Source organism: Vicugna pacos, chromosome 12 (genome assembly GCF_048564905.1).
Source record: "Vicugna pacos chromosome 12, VicPac4, whole genome shotgun sequence".
In the NCBI taxonomy this organism is placed as follows: Eukaryota; Metazoa; Chordata; class Mammalia; order Artiodactyla; family Camelidae; genus Vicugna; species Vicugna pacos.
In genome coordinates, this window is record NC_132998.1 from 16,886,244 (window position 1) to 16,904,523 (window position 18,280).

The window sequence follows — 18,280 nt, forward strand, 5'->3', positions numbered from 1 at the left end:
GGGCGGGGCGGCGGCGGGTCGCAGGCCGATGACGCGCCGGGGCCGGCGGAGGAGCCTCCACTTCCTGGAGCCGCCGGCCGGGGCCGCTCGCTGCATTTCAGCACGGGAGCCGGGAGCCCGCGGCCGCCGCCATGTCCCACCAGACCGGCATCCAAGGTAACGGCGCCCGCGCCGCCCGCGGGGAAGGGGCTCCCGGGGGGCGCCCGGCCAGCCGGGCTGGCGGCGGGACGGGCAGGGCCGGAGTCGGGCGCGGGGCACAGGGCGCCGGTCTCGGGGGGCGAGCCGGGCCTCTGCGCCTCTCGGCGCTCCCGTGTCCCGGGCGCTCCCGGCCTGCCTCCCTCCGCGCCCGGGCCGGCCGCCGCCACGTTGCCGACGGACCCGAAATTCGCTGGAGCCGAGGCGGCTGGGGTGAAGGGGGCGTGCCTTCCACCGCCGCCGCCGCTAGCCCAACTTTCCCCCTTCTTACCGCGTAGGGAAGACCCGGAACAGTGGAGGAGCCTGGGGCTCCTTTTGCTGCCGAGAGCTGGGCGAATTTTCTTTTTTACGTTTCAGAGGAGTTGTTGCAGGATTTTGATGATAAAAAGGAAGATGCGGGAATCTTTTTCTTTCCAGTAAGGGTGCTTTCCAAACTCTTTCGCGTTTTCTTCCCAAATAGGAACATCAGCACCGTTGTGTGTATGCCGAGTATGAGACGTTTTGATCGCTCTTAAGTACTCCCCAGGGAACTGAAAAGTCTAATCTGTGTGGCCGCACTTAATCATCCCGTGCAGACAGTTGAATGTGCGATTGTATTTGCCCTATATTATTTCCTGGTTTGAAAATGGGCAGTCTGAAAGCGCTCACCTCATCAGAATCAAATGATATATCCCGGGGTTACTCAGGATCACTTAACGAGTTCTAATATAAACATACGCTCTTCCTGTTAATAGACAGCGAAATCTCTCCCCAGATGAATACCTAATTGTGTTTTGTTGTTAAGGGTCTTTGACACCTCCCCCTGCACACACAAACAAAATAATCTCAACTCTAAAAGCATTGCTTTATTTGTCTGCGTTAGTTTTGATATATGTAAGTATGTAATTACCGACTTTAACATGCTTGAGCTTTATAGCAAGCACTGTTAAATAGTGGTTCATGCAGTCAATATACAACCCAAACAAAATTAGAACGACATTGAAGCTTTAATAGGAACAGAAAGGATAGGTTATTAAATATATATTTGCTCAGGGAGATTACTCCCGATTTTTGAGAAATACAAGTTAGAAAAGTGTGACCAGAAGTATAAGCTTGAATGATTTTTATTGACTTTTTCGTTAATCAGGGTAGGATATCTGACATTTATTGTTGTTTTCAGTGTGAAAATTGCCTTTGTTTATCATAAGGTTGAAATTGGACCAGAAGAGAATGAAAGCAGGTTTTTAGCACTTTTCAAACAAGCGATAAAATTGTTTTTAAGAATTGTGATTGGCTCATTGTTGGGTTTGAGGAACTTTAATATATTCCCAGTGTTTTCTGGTATAGAATTATGTAGTTAAAACAGATAAAATTAATGTACTTTCAAAACATTAATATTTATATTTCTGAACTGTATACAATGTCTACTATGTTAAACCTTCTAAGTTTTATAATTTTAATTACTGATGATAAGAGGCTACTGTGTACTCAAAACTTTTTCCTTTGTATTGTATTTTGGTTTTTTTTTTCCTATTCAAGTAGCATTAAAAAGTATTAATACGTAAGGATAAAAAATAGGTTTACTTTTCTTTATCTTTTTCCACAGCAAGTGAAGATGTTAAAGATATCTTTGCCAGAGCAAGAAATGGAAAATACAGAGTTCTGAAAATATCTATTGAAAATGGTTAGTTAAATATTTTAAATTTTGTTTGTTCTTGGATTATTGGGTGTTACATTTTTAAATTTCTAAGTCATTGTGATTTGGACTATTAATAAATGTGAAGCAAGTTCAAAGCTTGTCTTTAGTTAACTTGGATCCTGTACATTTTGAGAATGTCCCACAGGCCCCTACTTGACTTCTGAATTCTGTAGTTGACTGTCAAGGAAACAAAAAGATGTTTTTTGGTGTGACATCTTCCTTTTTGACTTTTTGTGCTCAGTTTCTGTACCACAGTCTCTATCTAATGTCAGCGCTTGCATCTCTGGAATGGAAATCAGTAACAGGTGATTATCCAAAAAAATAATTACTTGTGAACTGTTAATTCAGTAAAGTTAGTTTTGAAATAGAAAGAAAGAATTTCAGACTCTCCCATTTTCTCGACTTGACTGTAATGTATGCTGCAGAAATGACTCTCCTTTTTCGTTTGAGGGAAAAGTTCTGAGGTTGTAACAAACTATATACCTTGATCCTTTCACAATAAAGCTGTAAGCATGAAAATTTGTTGTCTGGAAGAATAGATTTGAGTGTGAACAATAAATATTATAACTGCTTAATCACAAATGAGTATGTTAAAATTTTCCATTGGCCTAATTTCTTAAGTACCTTGAAATATTTTGTTTTGGAAAAATATCTAAATCTACTTTGCTTTCCATTTTCTCTTATATTTTAAAAATGTCAACATAATTTGAGAAATACACAGTTCTACGTATATTACACTCAGTGGGAATAAACATCTACTGTAAAGCAACTTATTTTAGAACTGTTGAACTCAGATTTTAAATGTCATCACTTCCTGTCTAGGTTAAATAAGTAAAATGGAAAAACGTATCTAACATCTCTACAGAAAGAAAATGACAGTATTTCCTATATCATTATTTTCTGGCTTTGGTTTTGTTTTGAGAAAAAATTTTAAATACAGGAACTATGAAGAATAAATAATATAATAAATACTTTTATCTCTTAATAAACTGATAACATTTTATCATGTTTACTTCAAGCTTTTTTCTAATTTAATGTTTTTGTGGTATGAGAACATTTGCTTTAAACAGTTTTACTTCTTGACCTCCTTCTCCTGAGGCAGCTATATTAGGGATTTTATATTTGTGCAATCTGTTTTTTATATGTACCCCTAAGTAACATATAGTATACTGTTTTGAATTTTTAGATTCACATAAACTGACATCTTTTTCTGCGTTATTTCTTTTTCTGTTAACATTTTTATAATTTGTTTTGATAGGGGCTCACTAATTCTTTTAAATATTCATAGAATTTTATTGTATGACTGTGCTACATATTATATATCTTATTGATGGACATTTAGGCTCTTTTCAGTTTCCACTATTATTTTATAGTGCTGCAGCAAACACCTTTGTATATATGTGCAAGAGATTCTCTATGCAGAATACATTCGCAGTTTTACTTGGTTCTGCCAGTAGTGCCCCAAAGTGGCTGTACCAGTTTATGCTTCTGGACAGATTTTTAAATTTGTAGTATTATCGCCAAATAGGAGCTAACCATGTTTTTATATAGCATGTCTGAACTGTACAATTCAATGTTAATTTTAGAAATTATATCTTTGAGTGGTGGAACACTTAGTTAAATATGTTTTGGTGATAATTTAAAGCATAAACATTTAAAATGGAATATAGTCACCCTTTCTTCAACCACCAACTCAACTATTTATAATCAGTTTTATATATTCTTTTCTTATGTTTTTAATAACATTATTTTAACTATGCTGGTCATAATTTTTATATCTGTTTTTAATGGTGCTTTATATTTAAAATTATATTCTGTGTTACAACCTTTGTCCTTATCTATTTTTTGATGTGAGTAATAGCAATTAAGAACTAACTATTTATTAATTTATTCTTCCATTCTTCATTACTCTACCATTTGGTATTTCAGACCATTCATATGTCTTTTAAATTTGTTCCTCATAGAGAAACTTGTGATTGGATCATGTAGGCAGCCTTCAGACGCCTGGGATAAGGATTATGATTCCTTTGTTTTACCCCTGTTGGAGGACAAACAACCATGCTATATATTATTCAGATTAGATTCTCAGAACGCCCAGGGATATGAATGGATATTCATTGCGTGGTCTCCAGACCATTCTCATGTAAGTAATTTTTTTGTAACTTGTTTAACATTAAATGCTAGAAAAATTTTTTTTCTGAAATATTCCTAGGCTAAGAGAAAGTTAAGAAGCAGTAGTCATTTCCCATAGAAGGGAATGACCATGGGAAAAAATCCTTGGATTGGTAATGTGTATCTAGAAGTAATGTACTTAGATTTAGAAGTCTTGACCTTGATTGAAATCAATAGAATTGTTACTGGTTTTAAATTTTAAAATTTGCGGCAATTAGAAATGACTATGGATCTTTGGAGAATAAACTTTACTACTTTGCTCTGAGAGTAATAAGTGTAATAATTCTGGGAACTAACTGAATGTTATGTTAAATATTTTTAATAGCTACCATTCAGGTGTTGGGTGTACACACAAACAAGTATTTCTTTTAGGAGTGATAGTAGACTGATTAATAGAACAAAGTAAAAAATTAATATATGGATACTGCCCAATATTTTAAAGATTAATCTCATTTCTTGTGAACAATAATAATTTTTAAAGTTATGTAGATATCATTCTCAAAAGTCATCCTCCTATTTAATTCTATATATCCTGTCTGAAAGAAATACTGGATTTGACAGTGCAAAATTATGAGGAGATTTCTATTGGTTAGCAGTTATGTTTGGTTGTTTTCCGGAGATGCTGTTGGACTCTTTAATAATAGTATATATTGTAGTTCTTTTTATCTCTGTCCCTTGTAGAATGGTTTATGCCATAGATATGGCATGAACATTTGACTTTTAATCAACTTAATTAGTAACATCTGACCTATACACGCTTTGAGTAAAATGTCAGTATCAAAGTTGTTTCATTTTGATTTAAATTAGTGTTTTAAGTAATTTTCTTCTTATTCTTGAATCATTTTATACTTTGAAAAATGAGTAATTTTTTAAAATTTAGTTTTTTTCTAATTAGTGAAAAATGACTTACAAATTGAGATCTACTTTAGTAGCCATTGATATTTTAGATGCCGATGTTAGATGGTTATTTGTATACACATGCTTCATCATGTTACAGTTGATGGACATCAGTTTTGTCACAGTGTATTTTCTTAATGTATTTCAAGATTTTAATGCATTCATAAAGTGCTCTCTTTTGTAATGATAGTTTTCACCTATAAACTTACAAGTAAACTTTCACAATCTCTAGGTTCGTCAAAAAATGTTGTATGCAGCAACAAGAGCAACTCTGAAAAAGGAGTTTGGGGGTGGCCACATTAAGGACGAATTATTTGGAACAGTAAAGGTACAAAAACGTATACTTTGATGTGCATCCTATATCTTGCAATTAAAACAAGTAGAGAACTCTTAGGTAATGAGGTAATTCATGTGAATTCTGATTGGTGAATCTGTAAACATAAGAATAAGAGAAAATATTGTTAAATTTCACATGACATGCAAGTTAACTGAGGCACCATGTTTACCCTTTTAAAATATGTTGAAATGTCCTCTGTTAGTCATCAAAAACTAGAATATCTCGAAAGTCATCTAGTTCAACCCCTCATGTAGTTCAGCCTTTCCATTTTAAGGATGGGGAAGTAGACTTAGAAAAACGAAGGACTACTAACAAGAGATAGTAATTTTTAGATATTTTGGACTTTTATACTCATGCTATGGAAGCAGTAACTGTATTATTTAAACCAGAACATTGAGGCGGGTAAATTGATACTTGGGGTAATTGTTGATTAATTAATACATTTAATTAGTTAAGTTATGACTAAATTTACTTTGTTATAAAATTTATATGTTAAATACATGTATTTATAAGTATACACAAAAATTAAGAAAATTGTGATGTATTTTTTGAATGGGCTCTTTTGTTGCTTAGAGCTTTTATTCAGATTCAGGGAGAAACAGTCTGGTGGACAGAGCACAAGACTAGATGGAAATACTTCGCTTATTCGTGTTGATTGTGAGATGACCTGGTTTCTTAGTTCTATTCTCAGTCTTCCAGACCACATTTTCATAAGAATTAAACCTTTTTTAGAATATTTTTTCTTTTAAATAAGAACTATAATTATTTTCTATGAATAGTTATAGAGAAGTTATATAGTAATTATAATACAGAATTGAGAATCTGAATATGTTGATTACTGAATGATTATGGGGCAGGCTTTCCCAGAAGGTTAATTATAATTGTCCTCCAGACTTGAAGCATGACCAGGTTCATCATGTGGCTGGCGTTAACCACCACCACACTCATACAAAAGAGTTAGGAATTATAAAACATTAGGAAATGAAGAGTAGCAACTCTCCTTAAAATTTTTTGAAACCGGTAGAAGATTTATAAAAAGAAGAACTAGTAAAATTCTAGTTATTATTTATTTTCAGTTAAAATATTTTCTGTTAAGTTAATAATTTTATTTTGCCTAAAACGAAGTACCCTCACACCTAGTAACAGTCGATTTCTGTGCTTTATAGGAAGATGTATCATTACATGGATATAAAAAATACCTGCTGTCACAGTCTTCTCCTGCCCCACTGACTGCAGCTGAGGAAGAATTACGACAGATTAAAATTAATGAGGTAAATTATCATTTTGAAACCCTGCAAGATTTCAAGTGCATAAAGTGTCATTTTTAATTAATAGATGTAGTAGTAACTAGGGAATAAACAGATTAGATAGTTTACATTTATTCTGTTTACTTTAGAGACAAGACTGTGCTCAGTGTGTTTTCAGGAAAAAGTTAAAAGTGAACATTAAACCTCATGTCAATTTCATACATAGCTTTCTCCTGTCTTTATAATGTATGTGATAGATTAGTAACCTTCCTGCCAGAAGTACAACTGTATTTAACTTTGTACTCTGAATGCTAACTAAATGGGAAAAGCGTGTTACCCATTTAGTGTGAAGGATATTATATCTAATGCATTGCCTAAGGAAGGTTTGTTTTGCTATTTCAGAGAATACTGATGACTAAAGAGAGTAAAACATAAGGGCTATAGTGTGTTTAGGATTTCTAGAACCTCTATAAATTAATTTCTATGGACACTACTTGGATGGGGGTTGTGTGTATATATATATATATATATATATGTGTGTGTGTATATATATATGGGAGATGGTTGAGTGGTCATTTAGCATATTAGAATCAATACATTTCATCCATATTATAGTTTATCATATTTCTGATGTATTTACTGCAGCCATTCTAATTATAAACTGGAGTAGCTACTGTATTTCTACCAGGATTTTACAGAAAAGAACACGTAGCAGAAACCACTATTTACTTGTCTGAGTACCAGACTAGTAAGCATCAGTCTGGAAAGTGACTGAATATTATTTTATATTGACCTGATAGCAAGGATCCATCCTTCTATTATTTTAACTCAAGGTATTTGAGTAGGGGCTTTTACATGATTTTTTTTTTTTTTTACAAGTTTGATAGTCTGTTTTATTCCTTGCAATCAGAACCCAGAGGATCATACTGGGGTATGCATTTGCATGTGTTCCATGATGTTTTCATTATCCAGTACCATTTATGCTGTAGAATCTCCATTCATTTTTTTTTTTAAGTAAAATTTCTATTTGACTTTCTGTTGCAACACTGCAAATGAGACCCTATTCCAAGTTATCATTTATTGAGTATAAAAGTCTTAAATATGTGCACTGAAAGCTTTCTTGAAGTACTCTTCTCGTCTTCCAGTACATGCACACCTGTGTTCCTAGTCATGAAAGCTCTAAGTTTGGAACTTCTGCAGTAGTATAATTTGTTGAGCTGTGTGTGTCTTTGTATACTGTTTGTACTCCTTTCAAGTCAGTGCATGGTATTTGTGTTGCATTTTATGTTTAACAGAACAAAATAAAGCTCTATACGTATTGTATATATCTCACACTGTTCGTAATTTCATTAAGTAAAATTTTGTAATTAAAGGTGTAATCTGACGACGCTTCAAAGAGCTTATGTAGCTCATGGCAATTGTGCCAAACTAAACATATAAACAAAACCCCCACAGTCTCACTAACATTGCACACTCTCTCAGATACTCACTTCCAGCATTTTCATCAAAACGTGTCATACACTGTGCATGTTGACAAAGTGCTAGCAGAACCTGAAACAAATGTGAAAAAATAATTTGCTTTTTAAGTTAATAGTGTTACTTTTAATTACATTTACAAAAAATAGGCAGGGGTGGAATGGCGCTCACTCTGTAGAGGCTGAATTTTCTTTTCTTTGCCACCTGTCACTGCTAACTGCTAAACGTCACTGGTAAATTAAATCTGTTGTACTAGGTACAAACTGACGTGAGTGTGGACACGAAGCATCAAACACTACAAGGAGTAGCATTTCCTATTTCTCGAGAAGCTTTTCAGGCCTTGGAAAAATTGAATAACAGACAGCTCAACTACGTGCAGTTGGTAAGAGACGTAGTGATTGTTACGAGATAGCTTTTCTTGGTAGCTTATGGCTTGGACAAAGGTTTACTTTTAATGGATTTAAAATCTTTTCATTTGTTTCCTGATTATTTTTTATTCATGTTTTTTAAACTATAAAAACAATATACGTTCGCTATGGAAAAAGTGAAATTGTAAACTGTGTCAGTTTCCCCTTGTCTCCTACTTTTTTAATTATAAATTTTAAATTTTTGTGTATCTGTTCTAATGAATGTATTCTTGTTTCTTATTGACAGGAAATAGATATAAAAAATGAAATTATAATTTTGGCCAACACAATAAATACAGAACTGAAAGATCTGCCAAAGAGGATTCCCAAGGATTCAGCACGCTACCATTTCTTTCTGTATAAACATTCCCATGAAGGAGACTATTTGGAGTCTATAGGTAGGTGATACGTCTTTTTTAACGTGTTACTTTCAGTTTGCTCACTGATATTTCATCACTATCTTCTTTGTTACTTCTTGGCCAGAGGGCTTAGTTGTAGTTCTGTGAGGTTTAGAATGTGCTCTAATGGATATGCTGCTAATTGGATTTGTTATTATTTTAATTTACAGTTTTTATTTATTCAATGCCTGGATACACATGCAGTATAAGAGAACGAATGCTGTATTCTAGCTGCAAGAGCCCTTTGCTAGAAATCGTAGAAAGACAGCTACAAATGGATGTCATTAGAAAGGTAACTACCTATTTATCTAATTTATTTTACGGAGTTTGTCTTATTTATGTATTTAATACCTACCTATTTATTTTGCCTTTTTAGTTTTTGCTAGATTTTTATTGTCTTCTTCATGTAGTTCATGATATATTGTGATACACAAGTGAAAGTCCTTTTTTTTGGTTCATATCATGAATCCTTAGGAATGCCTCTAAGTGCTTGGGAATGACCTGTCATGACCCCAGTCTGCTATAATCTATATTCTCTAATATGTGGCTACAAGCTGCTTGTGGCTGTTTAAATATAAATAAAAATTAAATCAATGTAAAATTCAGTCCCTTAAAAGCACTAGCCACATTTCAAGTGTTCCATTAAGCCACGTGTGACCAGTGATGCTGTACTGGATGGTGCAGAATTGAGAGAACATTTCCACATTGCAGAATGTTCTGTTGGACCGTGCTGCCAGAGCAACACACTTGTGATTGCCTCAAGGCGTGTTATTAATAAGCTGTAGTCTCCATTTATAACCGAATCATGAGATAGTGGAGGATTTTTCCAGTTTGGGGGAGAGAATAGGCATAAACATAGCAATTTGGGGAGCTAAGTTACCAGTTTTCTTAAATTTATTTTCTTAAATGGAGGTGAGGGCAAGGAGAAAAATATAGTTTATTCTTGAGCCCTTTAACTCTTAAAACACAGGTCCTTACAAACTGCCAGAGGACCAGATAATAAATATTTTAGGATTTGCCAGGGCACATATGGTCTTTGTCACATAATTCTTCTTTGTTTTATTATTTTGTTTGTTTTTACAACCCTTTAAAAATGTAAACACACTCTTAACTTGAGCTAGATTTGGCCTGCAGGCCATAGTTTGTCAGCCCCTGCTGTAGCGATTTCAAGTGACTCGGGGCCGTGAGTAACGTCTCTTGGAACAGATGTAGTGGACCAGAGCAGAACAGCTGGACAACATAGTAGGGACTGCTACCATCCTACTGTTAAACATTAGTTAAATTAGAGGAGAAAGAGGGAACCAAATAGAAGATGAGTGAACTAATTACATATTCAAGCAGCTCATTTAGCCCCCTCCCCCCAGAAAGGATGGAAGTGAAACTCTTTGCACGTGGTCCCTGGTTCTCTCTTGCTGGAATGGGTATTATGTATTTATCCATGAGTATTCAGACCTGAAAACTGGCTCGTCGCGTGTCTTAGGTTTTGAATGTTGTGTTTTTCCGCACTGCGTCACACGGTGCTAATTTCGTCTCTCACAGATCGAGATAGATGACGGGGATGAGCTGACTGCAGACTTCCTTTATGAAGAAGTCCACCCCAAGCAGCACGCACATAAGCAGAGTTTTGCAAAACCAAAAGGTCCTCCAGGGAAAAGAGGAATTCGAAGACTAATTAGGGGTCCGGCTGAAACTGAAGCCACTACTGATTAAAATTATGATATTAGCTATTACAATACTAGTTTTTTAAAAGTCCAGCTTTTAGTACAGGAGAACTGAAATCATTCCATGTTGATAAATAGTGGGGGAAAAATTGTACTTTTTGAAAATTAGCACTTTTCACTTCTGTGTGTTTTTAAAGTTAATGTAATAGAAGACTCATGGTTTCTAATTTTGAGTTAAAGCTAGAAAAGGGTTTGACGTCATGATGTTTAATTTCGTCACAGTTTTCATAACGATGATTCCACACTTTCACATAATTCTTAAAATTTTATACAGTTGGGCCAATTTCAGAGAGTCTAATGTCTAAAAGTAAGATGCAATTCTTATTACTCTTTAGTGAGGCATCTTTTTTTTTTTTTAAGGGAGAGAGAAAGACCTTAAAATATTCATTCCACTTAATGAATATGTTAGGGACCAGGATAGATTATTTTCTAAGCTGAAAGCTTCACGTGCCTAGGAAAAGCGGGAACGTTGCTCACCATGAGGAGCAGTGCTTGCTCAGACCTTGGGGTCGTGTCTGCTCACTTTGAGAACCAGTGGTTTATTGCAGCAGTCTTTTCTGTTTGACTTCTTTGGTTTTTTAAATGGCATTAAAATTTCAGAAGATCAGCTCACTCTGAAGCCTAAAGGGTACCAGATATTTTCTATACTGCAGGATTTCTGATGACTTTGAAAGACACATTTAAACAGCTTTAGGAAACTCTCTTTCCAGTGCTTGAAGCATTTTCCATTTCAAAAGTAAGTCATTTCATGTAAGTAGTGTGAGGCCAAATATTTATGTTCAGTTGAATATTAATATTATTCAAAAGCAAACAAACTAAAGGCAATGTAGAAAAAGTTTTAAACATCAAGATTGATTTTTCTCCAACACCGTATTTATAGGCAAATTGTGTTTTTTGTCACTTTTGGGCAAATACTCAGATTTAACAGAATTCTTTTAAACTCCTAGTGCTCATCAGTGTAACACAGATAAGCACTTAAGAATCTTGTTTCAATTTATATCTTATTTCAAAACACATTTAACTGTTTTCTAAAGCTTTGCATTTTCGGTTACAACCTACAGAGATTTTGAGCCTCATTTTCTTTGCTACTTGAAGTAGTAGGGGCTGGAACACTTTGTCATGTTGAATCCGGTAAACCTGCTGCCAGAGCCATCATTTTGAGGAGTTTTCTAAGTGAACCGTGGGGATCCAGGACTTAGAATTTCTTGATCTAAACGTTGTGCTGCATAAAACAAATATCAGAAATGCACATTCATAGTATAAAATATGAAACACTCATTTTTACACTTTATTATCTAAGGTAATATATGCACCTTTCAGAAACTCAATGTGTGTTCAAGTAAAGCACGTTAGAGTAATTATTTTATTATGCGTTGACAGATTGTTTTTCCCCCTAGAATTAAGAGTATTTGTGTGAGGTTTTGTTTGTTTACAGATAATCAGACTATAATATTTAAACATGCAGACTAATTGGCAGTAACGTTGCACTTGTTTATGAAAGATACACTTTACGTTTTTCTGTGGGTGCACGTGGGCGCGTGCACACACACACACAAACACACACACTACTGCATTGAGTCCTGGATTTGTGTTGTCTATCATAGACCAAGCTGCTGAAGCTGTTACTTTCAGTGAGGAAGAATGTTAACCTGTCTTGAAGGCATAAAATAATTTAGTAGTGGGTCCATGTGCAATTATACCCTTAACTTCTACTACACTACATGAAAGTTAAGTGGACATTCCAGAATTTAGATGTGATTATGTAATCTTTAATTACTATTAAACCAATGATTGTTGGAAATCAGTGATGCATTTGTGATAGAGTGTAACCCGTCGTTTACAGTATGTTTCAGGTGATGTCATAACAATAGAAGGTGAATAAAATATTCCCAGTAAATTTATATAGCAGTGGAGAATTACATGCCTTCTGTGGACATTTTATAAGTACATTTTATATCGCAATAAAATTTTTTCTCTTTAAATTGTGTACTAAGTTGGTTTTCTAGTACAGCTTTTTTCCAGTGTTTGAATAAGTCTTCAATACCTGGTAATAGGTTAAACGCCCATTCATCTAATTTAATTAACCTATCTAAATCAAAAAGGATTTTCAAATAGCTCAAAACCTAGGCAAGTTGTATCAATAGTGTGCGTAATAGGTTAGAACATTCCCACTACTGCAGCAGTGATGGAAGTGCCATGAGCTGGACAGTTCCTGCTGTGACAGCAGTGCAGTAGGGTGGCCAGCGGACTTGACGCTAAGCTGTTACGAGGTGGTCAGCAAATACTGAATGCACGCTCCGGTTTGTGATTTGGTGTCAAATTGGCCCTTTTTATTAGGGCAGCATTACAAAGTGGATGTCTTTGGTAGCAGCTTTACAAAGATGGAGAATTGTCCTTAAAAGGGCTGATTTTGAAGCCTTTTTTAAAAAAGTTAATTCTTGAATGCATTTCTAACTCAGAACTAAAATAATGAGCCTGAGGTCTCTATTGTAGTTTGATATATACCCTTATACACATTTTCTCTGCATACGCAGCCATATATTGTGAGGGTGGGAGGGTTTTATTTTGTTTTTTCAGTACTGATGGGGGCTTCATGTCCAGAGATTTGGAATCACGGGAATCATACAGTTCCAGGTATGTTTCATGTATAGCCGTGACTGGGTACAGTTTGCCTTAAATTATGTCAATTGAAGTTCCTCTCCCCCCACCTCCAGCCACTCAGTCAACAAGCTGCATAAGTATTCTTGTGTATTGGTATATAGTTACCATCAACAGTAACATAGCTTCTGCATGACTTGGCCCATGGCTCCCCACCTCCCTTAATCAGTCTGCTCCAGCTCAGCTGCTGGCTGTGCCTCTAAAGGACCAAGCACATCGCTGCCTGAGGAACGTTGTGCTGTGTCTTATACAATATCAACGTCTTCCTTCCTCACTTAATGCAGGTCTCTGCTCAAGTGTCATCCTAGAAAAGCCCTTCCTGACCTCCCAATCTGATTGTACCCCCGTCCCTCTCTCACCTTCATCCTGCTTCATCTTTCCTCCTAGCACTTAGGAATTATGTTATCTATGTATATATTGTTTGTCTCCTCCACTAAAATACAAACTCAGTTGGGGGAAGGGACCTGGCTTTATTCATTGATGCCTCTTCAGCACCTCCAACAGCATCTAGGACATAGTGAACACGTTATTTATTGAATAAATGAAAGAATGAGACTTTGCCTTTCCTTGGGCAGTGGGGGAAGGAGCACATCAAGCAGTCATAAGCTCAGCACAGGGGCTCCAGCCACCGCCGCTGTGTTTCTGGGCAGAGCAAACACTACTTGCACTGGCAGAGCGTCTTGCCCTCGGAAGACCGTAGTTTCTGTACAGGAGACTCCAGGACTGACTCGTTCCTGAGCGGCCAGTGTCTTCCAGTGGGGATCCTCATTCAGCCAACTCTGTCCCAGAAAGCCCAAAGGTCAATTCCTACTCAAATGCACGTGCTGATCCACAACCGTCCGCATTCGCTAGACTTTGGCCAGGCTGTAGTGCCTTGTAAAACTCTGGATGCTTAACAGGAAGAGACAAGCCATAAACCGGGGTTACGTTAACATCTTAGTTTCCTATTAATCAAGCTGTGAAGATGAGACAACACGGGTCGTATCTTTATGGATGCCTGTGTGTGTGACGATGCTGCTTCCTGGCTGTATGACTGAATCAGTTATGTATTGCTGCCACACTAATGTGTAACCAACTACCCCCAGATGTCATGGTTTAAAATAGCAATCAATTTCCACAGATCCACAGTTGCCTGACCTCTCCTACGTCGGTGGTCAGCTGGCAGGTTGGCTGGTCTAGGATGACCTCTGTCTGCTCCGCATGGTCTTTCAGTGGCACTGTATTAGCTCTGGCTTATTCTTGTGGCCGCAGCAGTCGAGAGAGAGAGAGGGAGAGAGCAAAGTAGTGCACAAGGGCTCCTGGGGCCCGGGCTTGGACCTGAAACATCACTTTTCCTGCATTCTATCAACCAAAGCAAGTTACAAGACCATTCTGGATCTAAAGACAGGGGAAATGAAAACTTACCTCTTGATGGGAAGAGTCACAAGATCATACTGCAAAGGTCATGGATACAAGGAAGAGAGGAGAATTGCAGTCTAACACAATGAACAGAAGGGAGAAGTCACTTAAACTTCTGGGCATCAATTTCCTCAATAAGATAAAAAGAAGATCTACATTACAGGGTTATTAGAGGTCATGCTCTTAGCAGTGCTTGGCATGACAGTCAGCTCTCAACAAATGACAGAGAAGACGATTATGATTGATATGACGACAGGCAGCATAGTGGTAAAGGTTACAGACTGATGTCAGATACCTGAGTTAAAATCCCAGCTCTGCAATTTATTAGGTGCATAATCTTGGGCGAGTTACTTCACTTACTTTCCTCATCCTTCAAATGTAGATCATAATATTACTAAATTTATAGGATTTATGAGGATTAAATAATAGAGGGGAAGCACTTTGAACAGTGCTCATAATTGTGTAATAAAAATAGTGCAATATACAACTTTCAAAAATTACAATTTTATACATTAATATATTATTACTAATTATTATTATTATTATTATTATTATTACTATTATTATTTATTCCTGGGATACTATGGGAACACAGAAGAGGGGCAACTATTTCTACCTGGGGAATCAGTGAAGGCTTTGTGGAGTGGATATCTGCATTGAATCTTAAAGAACTGATGTGAGTTTGCCAGGTGGACAAGGCAGGGAAGAGCATTCCAAGTGGAATAGAAGGGTGGACAGTTGGCCCAAATACACAGATAGCCATGTCACGTTTAAGAAATTCCAAGAAGTGCAATTTGTTTGGGAGAAAAGTGTATTTCAGGCTGGCTGGCTAAAGATGAGAGCTACAAAGGCCTAGTCATATGCGTGTGGATGACACTTGAAACCCCATAACTAGATAAGATACGCAGGTCTTGAAAGAAAAGTATTATGGATAGAATCAGTATTCTACTTTCACTAGGAGCAGAACAGGTAATTCAGTCAAAACTCTCCCTGAGGAAAACTAGGGGAAAATGTTTGCTCAAAGTCATCAGGGTCCTAATAAGGGGGTGATGAAGTATAGAACCAAGATATGGGAAAAAATAGAGATGACCCTAGCATCTGGGGTTATGTTTTCCTGGGGCCATTTGCCAATTCTAGAAGAAGCCATGAACAAAAGGGTTACATGTGTTTCTTTTGAGCACCTGTTTTCAGTTCTTTTGGATACACACCCAAGAGTGGAATTGTTGTGTCATTGGTAATTCTATGGTTAACTTTTTGAAGAACTACCAAACTTTTCCACAGTGGCTGTACCATCTACATTCCATCAGCAATGTACAGGGTTCCAATTTTCCTGTATCCTCACCAATATTTGTTCATTATTATAGCCATCCTAGTGGGTGTGAAGAGGTATCTTATTGTGGTTTGGCTTTGCATTTCCCTAAAGACTAATGCTGCTAAGCACCTTTTCATGTGCTTACTGGCCATTCGTCTTCCTCGGAGAAATTTCTATTCAGATCCTTTGCCTAATTTTAAAATTATTTGTATTTTTATTATTGACTTGTAGGAGTGCTTTATATATTCTGAATAGTAGATTCTAATCGCATACAGGATTTTTAAATGTGCCATTCTACAGATTGTTTTTTCACTTTCTTGATAATGTCCTTTAATACACAAAAGAGTTTTTAATTCTGATGAAGCCTAATTTATCCTTTTCTTTCTTGTGTTTTTGGTGTCAGATCTAAAAAACTGTTGCCTAACCTAGGGTCACAAATATTTACAACTGTTTTCTTCTAAGAATTTTACAAGTTTAGCTCTTACCTGTAGGTGTTCCATCCATTTTGAGTTAATTTTGTGTATGACATGAGGCAGGGGTCCAACTTCATTCCCTTCTAGGTAGACATCCAGTTGTCCCAGCACTATGTGTTGAAATACTACTCTTTCCTCGACTGAATAGTCTTGGCAAACGATTGACCATATATGTGAGATTTCTGGACTTTCAAGTCTATGTCATTGATCTAGATGTCTATCCTTACGCCAGCCTCACACTGTCTTCTTTATTGTATTTTCATAATTGGGAGGTGTGAGTCCTCCAACTTTGCCCTTCTTTTTAAAGAATATTTTGGCTATTTTTGGCTATTCTATATGATATGAACTGTAGGATTTTTGTTGTTTTTGGTTGTTTCGTTTTGTTTTGTTTAGACCTCCTTCATCAGAAGGAGGATCCCCTCTTTTCTCAAAGGGCAGATTTTTCTTATAACAAATTCTCTCAACTTTTGTTTATCTGGGAATGTCTTGTTTTCTCCTTCAGTACTGAAGTATAGTTTTGTTAGAATTACTGGTTGACATTCTTTTTCTCCCAACACTTTGAATATGTCCTCCTACTGCCTTCTGGCCTCCATGGTTTCTGATGAGACATCAGCTAATTGATCTTATTGAGGATCCCTTATACCTGCTGAATCTCTTTTCTTGCTGCTTTCTAGATTGTCTTTGATTATGATGTGTCTAGAAGTTGATCTCTTTGAGTTGATCCTACTTGCAGTTGTTACTTTCTTAGATGTATGGATTGTTTGCCATCAAATTTGATAAGTTTTTGGCCATTCTTTCTTCAAGTATTCTTTCTGACACTTCCTCACCTCTCCTTCTGGGACTCCATCCTACATGTTGGCTATCTTGAAGGTATCCCACAGGTCTCTGAGGATCTGCTCAGTTATCTTCATTCTTTTTTCTTTCTGTTCCTCAACTGATTTATCTTCAAGGCTGTCGATTTTTTTTTTTTTTGCCTGCTCCAATCTGCTCATTAGGTCACCTAGTAAATTTGTCACTCCAGTTATTTTACTTTTCAACTTCAGGATTTCTATTTCTCTTCTTTTTATGATTTATATCTCTTTATTGATAGTCTCAGTTTGGTAAGACGTTCTCATACTCTCCTTTAGTTCTTTACACATGATCTCCTTTAGCTCTTGAGCGTATTTAAAATAGCTCATTTGAAGTCTCTGTCTAGTAAGTACAACAGCTGGGCTTCCTTAGGTAGAGTTTTTATTGACCTTCATTTTTCCTGGATATGGGCCATGCTTTAATGTTTCTTTGCATGTCTAGTATATTTTTTGTTGAAAACTGAGCATTGAAAATAATATAATTTGACAACTTGGAACATTAGAATCTGCTCCCTCCCCCAAGGTTTGTTGTTTTTGCTAATTGTTTGAGTGATTGGTTATTTAGTGACTATAATGAACTAACTTTGTGAAGTCTGTATTCTTTGTGATGTGTGGCCACTGAAATCACTACTCAGCTTAGTCATCAGCTAATGAATGGATAGAGATTCCTCAAATATTCGAAACCAGTAAATCTCCCAGTTTTTGCCACAGGCTCTGTATGCATGTTGAGACGCTCCGTACACACTCAGCCAGGCAGTTTAGACTCTTAGTCTTCACTTCTGGCTTGTACAAAGCCTGAAGTTCAGCCAACAGTGAGAGCGTAGGGCCTCCTTAGGTTTTTTGAGCATGTGTATGGCCTTGTATATGGCTTTCTAGGCTCCTGGGAATATGTTGGGACTTTCAAAGCCTTAATAGACATCTTATTCCTCAGTTTTTCAAGTTTTTTGTTTAGCCTAGTGTTTGTCCCAAATGTTACTCATCACCTCAGGCAGCTATGATTAAAACATTTGCCAGTAAATGGTTTGACAAATGACTCCACACAGAGGCTTTTAGCACTAGATTA

The 18,280-nt window shown here is 36.6% G+C and overlaps 1 protein-coding gene across 1 annotated transcript; it reads left to right on the forward strand.

The window, feature by feature from the left end:
* The first annotated feature begins 36 nt into the window (after positions 1–36).
* TWF1 (twinfilin actin binding protein 1) lies at positions 37–12,510 on the forward strand. The gene is made up of 9 exons (XM_072972964.1): positions 37–156; positions 1,781–1,858; positions 3,838–4,016; positions 5,175–5,270; positions 6,446–6,550; positions 8,259–8,384; positions 8,657–8,807; positions 8,978–9,099; positions 10,347–12,510. The coding sequence occupies exons 1-9, from the start codon at positions 132–134 to the stop codon at positions 10,515–10,517; spliced, it is 1,053 nt and encodes a 350-aa protein (XP_072829065.1). The 5' UTR covers positions 37–131; the 3' UTR covers positions 10,518–12,510.
* The last annotated feature ends 5,770 nt before the right edge of the window (positions 12,511–18,280 follow it).